The sequence below is a fragment of the Staurois parvus genome, unplaced genomic scaffold (assembly GCF_062004578.1).
Source record: "Staurois parvus isolate SC_StPar_1 unplaced genomic scaffold, SC_StPar_1.0 ptg000093l, whole genome shotgun sequence".
Classification (NCBI taxonomy): domain Eukaryota; kingdom Metazoa; phylum Chordata; class Amphibia; order Anura; family Ranidae; genus Staurois; species Staurois parvus.
This window is the reverse complement of record NW_028317889.1, coordinates 173922-182184: the sequence shown is the minus strand read 5'-3', so window position 1 is coordinate 182184 and position 8263 is coordinate 173922. Positions and strand designations below refer to the sequence as shown.

The 8263-nt window shown below is 45.8% G+C and overlaps 1 protein-coding gene across 1 annotated transcript in view; it reads left to right on the top strand.

Moving 5' to 3' along the window:
* The first annotated feature begins 201 nt into the window (after positions 1–201).
* The window catches only part of CYP24A1 (cytochrome P450 family 24 subfamily A member 1), a 31220-nt gene continuing 23158 nt past the window's right edge, over positions 202–8263 (top strand). Inside the window, exons 1-2 of the mRNA XM_089670702.1 lie at positions 202–633; positions 5292–5482. Of these exons, the coding sequence (XP_089526828.1) occupies positions 394–633; positions 5292–5482 (431 nt within the window). The 5' untranslated portion in view covers positions 202–393. The remainder of the gene's footprint in view (positions 634–5291; positions 5483–8263) is intronic.

Below are 8263 nucleotides of genomic sequence, written 5' to 3'. Positions count from 1 at the left end.
TCTTGTGACACACGTCAGCGTTGGGTGACACCTGAGCGTACAGCAAACAAAAGCAAATAAAGGGAAGAAAGAAAAAAAAAAAAAAGTCAACTTTGCAGGGAAAGAAAGTCCATCCTCCCAGAGGTGACTAATCAGTGGAGTTCTCTGTGGAACGCCTTTATCTTGGGATCTGGCTGCTGCCTGCGGTTCCCATGCCAAGAAAACAGCCCTTTAATGAACTCAAAGTACCAGAGCACCCTCCTGACGAAGCTGATCCATCGTCTAATTGGGCCTCTCTGATTGGCTGGGGATTGTTGTGCAGCAGACCTTTCTGACACCTCAGCCGTCTATATATACCATAGCCTAAAAAATGCAGATTTTCACAGCCGCTGCACGCCTGCTTCTGCTAACGCCATGGCTGCCAAGATCAAAGCGGAGAAGTTGTGGATGATGCTCAAATCCAGGTACATCAGCCTGCACCACAGCATCCCCGGGGCCACAGCCTGCGACCTGAAAACGCAGGGGCTTCCGGCGCCACCACCCCAGTGCCCACACTCCCTGTCCACCCTGCCTGGACCCACCAACTGGCCCTTGCTGGGCAGCCTCGTGGACATACTGCGCAAAGGAGGGCTGAAGAGGCAGCACCAGGCGCTGGTAAATCTTTACATTAAGTGGATTTTTATTGAATTTTATTTATTTTTTTCTATTTTTTTTTATGCTCAGCTTAATATATATTTTATATTCTTTTAAATATTTTACACTAAGTGGATTTTTATTTAACTTTATTTATATTTTTCTAAATGTTTTTTATGCTCAGCTTAATATATATTTTATATTCTTTTAAATATTTTACATTAAGTGGATTTTTATTGAATTTTATTTATATTTTTCTAAATGTTTTTTGTGCTCAGCTTAATATATATTTTATATTCTTTTAAATAGTTTACATTAAGTGGGTTTTTATTTAATTTTATTTATTTTTTTCTAAAATTTTTAATGGTCAGCTTAATATATATTTTATATATCTCCTAGATTGTCAGCTCCCAGGATCAGGCCCTTCTATCTCTCTTGTATTGAACTGTATTGTTGCTGTATTGTCTCCCGTTATATTGTCAAGTGCTGAGCAAACTGTTGGCGCGATATAATTCTGTATAATAATATATTCTTTTAAATATTTTACATTAAGGGGATTTTGATTTCATTTTATTTTTTTTTCTACATTTTTTTTATGCTCAGCTTAATATATATTTTATATTCTTTTAAATATTTTACATTAAGTGGCTTTTTATTTCATTTTATTTATTTTTTTAAATTTTTTTATGCTCAGCTTAATATTTGTTTATTACAGGTACTTATATAGCGCCATCAATTTATGCAGAGCTTTACATATATATTGTACATTCACATCAGTCCCTAACCCTCAAGGGGTGTACAATCTAAGGTCCCTAACTCACATTCATACATACCAGGGGCGGACTGACAACCTATGGGGCCCCCGGGTAATAGGGGATCATGGGGCCCCTGTGTCCTCACCAACACTCAAACCACACCCAAAAAAGCCTATGAAAGGTACCAGGGGCATTTCATGGGGCCCCTACTGACCCCGGGCCCTCGGGCAGTGCCTGAGTACCCGAATGGTCAGTCCGCCCCTGATACATACACATACTAGGGACAATTTTAGACAGGAGCCAACTAACCTACCAGCATGTCTTTGGAGCGTGGGAGGAAAACCCACACAGGCACAATATATTTTATATTATTTTAAATATTTTACATTAAGTGGATTTTTATTTCATTGTATTTATTTTTTTCAAATTTTTTTATGCTCAGCTTAATATATATTGTATATTCTTTTAAATATTTTACATTAAGTGGATTTTTATTTTATTTATTTTTTGCTAAATTTTTTTATGTTCAGCTTAATATATTTTATATTAAATATTTGACATTAAGTAGATTTTTATTTTATTTATTTTTTTCTAAATTTTTTTTATGCTCAGCTTAATATATATTTTATATTCTTTTAAATATTTTACATTAAGTTGATTTTTATTTCATTTTATTTATTTTTTTCTAAATTTTTTTATGCTCAGCTTAATATACATTTTACATACATTTTACATACATTTTATATTCTTTAAAATATTTGACATTAAGTGGATTTGTTTTAAAATTTATCCATGTTGCTTTTTCTTAATTCTTAGTTTAATATAAAAAATTATTATTATTAATTTTTTTTAATTCATAGATTTTTTTATGTTTTTTATGTTATTCTCACTTTTTTGTACCGTAAGGGACTTCGTAAAGGTTAAAATCGCTGCTGCAAAATTGTTTGCAGAACGCGAATGGTTAACAGCGGCAGGTCTCTGTAGTATGAGGAAGACAGCTCAGCGTATGTACAGTAGCCTGAAATCTGTTGCAGTGAGCTGAACTTTCCGCTGGTCTGTTACCTTCTTCACTATAAGCTTTGAGAGGCTGTTTAACCCCTTAGGGTCTTCCAGCAACAAGTGTACTTCCCAGCTACTATCAGAGAGAACGTCTTCCCTGCGTGCGTTTATATCCCCATCTCTCTGAGTGCAATTGTCACTGTGCAGGCGAAGGAATACACTCACCAATGGTCGGTGATCACCCTCGTGTGACAGTGATCACCGTACAAAGAAACCTTGTCGTAAAAAGTCTCCTGTTGCCCTTAACTCCTAAAGCAATGAGATGGAAACTGTTGCAGGAGGCCAGCGTGTGCTTCGAAATGTAATGTTTGATAAATACAGCAAGTTGTTGTTTCTCTGAAATAAAAATTAAAATTAGGATCAGGATTGCAAACCTGAAATATTCTTTATTATGTAGAGAAACTGACAGCGAGCCAAAATCCCGATTACAGGGAAGCCTCTCCTGCTGGAATGACTGGTTCTGTCTGAGAATATTAATAATTAAAATGTAGTAATTCATGTCATGCTAGAAAAAACATTATCCCTTCCCCATTTCCTCTCCCCTTCCCTTTCTCCTTCCCTTTCTTCTTCCCTTTCTCCTTCCCTTTCTCCTTTCCTCTCCCCTTCCCTTTCTCCTTCCCTTCTCCTTTCCTCTCCCCTTCCCTTTCTCCTTCCCTTTCTCCTTCCCTTTCTCCTTCCTTTCTCCTTTTCCTTTCTCCTGTTCCCACTCCCTTTCCCTCCTCTCCCTGTTCTCTCCTCTCCTTTACTCTACCTTTCCTTTCCCCTCTCCCTTTTCCTTTCCTTTCCCTTTCCTCTCTCCCTTTCCCTTTCCTGTCCTTTCCCCTTTCCCTTCCCTTCCCTCTTTCCCTTTCCCTTCCCTTCCCTTTCCCCTCTCCCTTTCCCTTTCCCCTCTCCCTTTCCCTTTCCTGTCCTTTCCCCTCTCCCTTTCCTTTCTCCTCTCCCTTTCCTTTCTCCTCTCCCTTTCCATTTACCTTTCCTTTCCCCTTTCCCTTTCCTTTCCTTTTCCCTCTGTCTTTCCCTTCCCTTTCCTTTCCCCTCTCCCTTTCCTTTCTCCTCTCCCTTTCCATTTATCTTTCCTTTCCCCTTTCCCTTTTCCTTTCCTCTCCCCCTTTCCCTTTCCTTTCTTTTCCCCTCTCCCTTTCCTGTCCTTTCCCCTCTCCCTTTCCTGTCCTTTCCCCTCTCCCTTTCCTTTCCTTTCCCCTCTCCCCTTTCCTTTCTCCTCTCCCTTTCCATTTACCTTTCCTTTCCCTTTTCCCTTTCCTTTCCCTTTTCCCTTTCCTTTCCTTTTCCCTCTGTCTTTCCCTTCCCTTTCCTTTCCCTTCTCCCTTTCCCTTCCTCTCCCCCTTTCCCTTTCCTTTCCCTCCTCCCTTTCCTGTCCTGTCCCCTCTCCCTTTCCTGTCCTTTCCCCTCTCCCTTTCCCTTTCCTGTCCTTTCCCCTCTCCCTTTCCTGTCCTTTCCCCTCTCCCTTTCCTGTCCTTTCCCCTCTCCCTTTCCTTTCCTTTCCCCTCTCCCTTTCCTTTCTCCTCTACCTTTCCATTTACCTTTCCTTTCCCTTTTCCCTTTCCTTTCCGTTTCCCTCTGTCTTTCCCTTCCCTTTCCTTTCCCTTCTCCCTTTCCCTTCCTCTCCCCCTTTCCCTTTCCTTTCCCCTCTCCCTTTCCTGTCGTTTCCCCTCTCCCTTTCCTGTCCTTTCCCCTCTCCCTTTCCCTTTCCTGTCCTTTCCCCTCTCCCTTTCCTGTCCTTTCCCCTCTCCCTTTCCTGTCCTTTCCCCTCTCCCTTTCCCTTTCCTTTCCTTTCCCTTCTCTGTTCCCTTTCCTTTCCTACTCCTTTTCCTTTCCTACTTCATTTCCTTTCCTTTTCTCCTCTCCCTTTCCCTTTCCTGTCCTTTCCCCTCTCCCGTTCCCTTTCCTTTCCATTTCCTACTCCCTTTTCCTAGATCCTTTTTCACTTCCTGTGTTGGTGACAATGTCATCATTGGGATTACTGGAAACTGAGGTTATCATAATGAGAGGTGTGCAAAGACAACCCCTCCCCCTTTCCCTAAACACAAAAACAGTCTGTAATGCTGGGTACACATGGGCCGAAATCTGTCCAGAAACGGTCACTTCATCAGGAACCGGCCAACTTTCCACCCGCATGTACAGCTCCTCCAACAGAAGTCGGTCTCCGGACAAGCTTCCGTCAAAGAGCAAGCCCGCATCCAATCAGCGCTCTCAGCCAACCCTACCAATGAACTTCATTCAATGGCTCCCTTCTGATCTGTTAAATGTACAATTGAAAGCATTTGTTATATCTGTGTGATAAGTTCGGAAATCCCTGTAGATGCTGGAAGAAATCCAGTGATGTCTGGTGTTGATATCAGCCCTACCCAGCTGATAATCCTCAATTTTATGTATAGAAGGAGAGGGGAAGATGTCCTCTAGTCCTAACCAGGGGCGGACTGACCATTCGGGCTCTCGGCACTGCCCGAGGGCCCGGGGTCAGTACGGGGCCCCATGAGATGACCCTGGTACCTTCTTCATAGGCTTTTTTGAGTTTGGGCAAGGACACAGGGGCCCCATAATTCCCTATTGCCCGGGGGCCCCATGAGTTGTCAGCCCACCCCTGGTCCTAACATACTACAAGTTCTAATGCTGCTCCTCCACAGATACAGTACAGTAAGGGAGCGTTGTCACCATAGGACAGGAAGTGTGTTACTGGTAGGATCACCAGGTGAAAATAAGGTTCGGAAAAAGTAAAAGTAATGCAGCCATTGCATCTAAGGACTAATAGGCTGCAAATGTTGCATCTGAGTTCTTGCATCTAGATAAACTTTTAAGCGGCCCGTCCACTCTGAATGCAGCCCTGACTAACCTTTTTCTTTTCAGGCCGGCTACCACAAGCAATACGGGAAGATCTTCCGCATGAAGCTGGGATCGTTTGACTCCGTCCACATCGGGGCTCCCTGCCTGTTAGAAGCCTTGTTCAGAGAGGAGAGCAATTACCCCAAAAGACTGGAGATCAAGCCCTGGAAGGCGTACCGAGACTACCGGGATGAAGCCTACGGTCTCCTAATATTGTACGTAAAATATATATATATACACTGCGTTCTGTAGGAGAGTTCAGGATCAGTCCAAATAAAACCGACATTTGAGTTTTTGGTAGATGCTGGAGGGTTAAACCCCCTGACTGCCTCTCCTCTGTCTCTTGGAGACTCTGTTGCTGGGTTTCAGGTCTGCCCATTATGAGGGGTTCTCACTATCCATGTGTTGAGTTACCGGGTCTGTACACCTGCTGTGCCCATTATGAGGGGTTCCCACCATCCCTGTGCTGAGTTCCCGGGTCTGTACACCTGCTGTGCCCATTATGAGGGGTTCCCACCATCCCTGTGCTGAGTTCTGTACACCTGGTGGGATGTGGGAACCCCTCATAATGGCCACAGCGGGTGTACAGACCCAGGAACTCGGCACAGGGATGGTGGGAACCCCTCATAATGGGCACAACGGGTGTACAGACCCAGGAACTCAGCATAGGGATGGTGGGAACCCCTCATAATGGGCACAGCAGGTGTACAGACCCTGGAGCTCAGCACAGGGATGGTGGGAACCCATCATAATGGGCACAGCGGGTGTATAGACCCGGGATGGTGGGAACCCCTTATTATGGGCACAGCAGGTGTACAGACCCTGGAGCTCAGCACAGGGATGGTGGGAACCCATCATAATGGGCACAGCGGGTGTATAGACCCGGGATGGTGGGAACCCCTTATTATGGGCACAGCAGGTGTACAGACCCTGGAGCTCAGCACAGGGATGGTGGGAACCCATCATAATGGGCACAGCGGGTGTATAGACCCGGGATGGTGGGAACCCCTTATTATGGGCACAGCAGGTGTACAGACCCAGGAACTCAGCATAGGGATGGTGGGAACCCCTCATAATGGGCACAGCAGGTGTACAGACCCTGGAGCTCAGCACAGGGATGGTGGGAACCCATCATAATGGGCACAGCGGGTGTATAGACCCGGGATGGTGGGAACCCCTTATTATGGGCACAGCAGGTGTACAGACCTGGGAACTCAGCACAGGGATGGTGGGAACTCCTCATTATGGGCACAGCAGGTGTACAGACCTGGGAACTCAGCACAGGGATGGTGGGAACTCCTCATTATGAGCACAGCGGGTGTACAGAGCTGGGAACTCAGCACAGGGATGGTGGGAACCCCTCATAATGGGCACAGCGGGTGTACAGACCCGGGACCTCAGCATGGGGATGGTGGGAACCCCTCATAATGGACCCAGTGGGTCTAGAGACCTGGGAACTCAGCACAGGGATGGTGGGAACCCCTCATAATGGGCACAGGGGGTGTACAGACCCGGGACTCAGCACAGGGATGGTGGGAGCCCCTCATAATGGGCACAGCGGGTGTACAGACCCGGGAACTCAACACAAGGATGGTGGGAACCCCTCATAATGGGCACAGCAGGTGTACACACCCTGAAGAGATCGGTTTTCAGAAATCGCCTGAAAGTAAGCAGAGTAGGCGATAGTCAGGTAAATTAGGGTAGAGAGTTCCAGAGGATGGGGGAAGCTCTGGAGATGTCCTGGAGACGAGCATGGGAGGAGGAGACAAGGGAGCTAGAGAGTAGGAGGTCTTGTGAGGAGCGGAGAAGACGGTTTGGGTGATATTTGGAGACAAGATTGGTGATGTAATTTGGGGCAGAGTTATAAATGGCTTTATACGTTATTGTTAATGTTTTGAATTTTATTCGTTGGGCAATGGGAAGCCAGTGGAGGGATTGGCAGAGAGAGGTGGAGGACATTGAGTGAAGGTCAGTGGAGGGATTGGCAGAGAGAGGTGGAGGACATTGAGTGAAGGTCAGTGGAGGGATTGGCAGAGAGGGATGGAGGACACTGAGTGAAGGTCAGTGGAGGGATTGGCAGAGAGAGGTGGAGGACATTGAGTGAAGGTCAGTGGAGGGATTGGCAGAGAGAGGTGGAGGACATTGAGTGAAGGTCAGTGGAGGGATTGGCAGAGAGGGATGGAGGACACTGAATGGAGGTCAGTGGAGGGATTGGCAGAGAGAGGTGGAGGACATTGAGTGAAGGTCAGTGGAGGGATTGGCAGAGAGGGGTGGAGGACACTGAGTGGAGGCCAGTGGAGGGATTGGCAGAGAGGGGTGGAGGACACTGAGTGGAGGCCAGTGGAGGGATTGGCAGAGAGGGGTGGAGGACACTGAGTGGAGGCCAGTGGAGGGATTGGCAGAGAGAGATGGTGGATATAGAACGGTTAGTAAGGTGGATGAGTCTGGCAGCAGTATTCATGATGGTCTGGAGGGGGGGATAGCCTGTGATTTGCTGTCATGTTTTTAGTCTCTGAGTTTCACTATAGCCCTCGGGGTAAATCCTTTAAAACCTTGGATTTATTGGCGTGTGAACGATGTGATCAGTAGAAAAGCTGATATTGTGCTTGGTCCACCTGCCTACTCACATGCAGGAGTATAGTCAGCGCCAGAAGAGATAATCCTGTATACAGTAGTCACGGGTAGCATGCGCAGTGCCAGATGTTTATGTTTTTATTATGAAGAGACCAGATTGGATAAAGCCAACGCCCTCACGGAACATTCGATTTTATTATGAATAGCTGAGGGCCTATAAAAATATTTGCAGATGGCGTGGCGGTTTTTTTCCACTTGGTGGTAAGATTCATAAAAAGAGATGAAAAAGCAGACAGACAGTGCCGACCTATGCCAGCCATCTATGGGGTCATTGTGTGGACGGGGCCAAGAGTCACGCAAGCAGGGCCAAAGCGACAGGCGCAGACGAGTCACTAAAATATAAAACGGGCAATTTTTTTAAA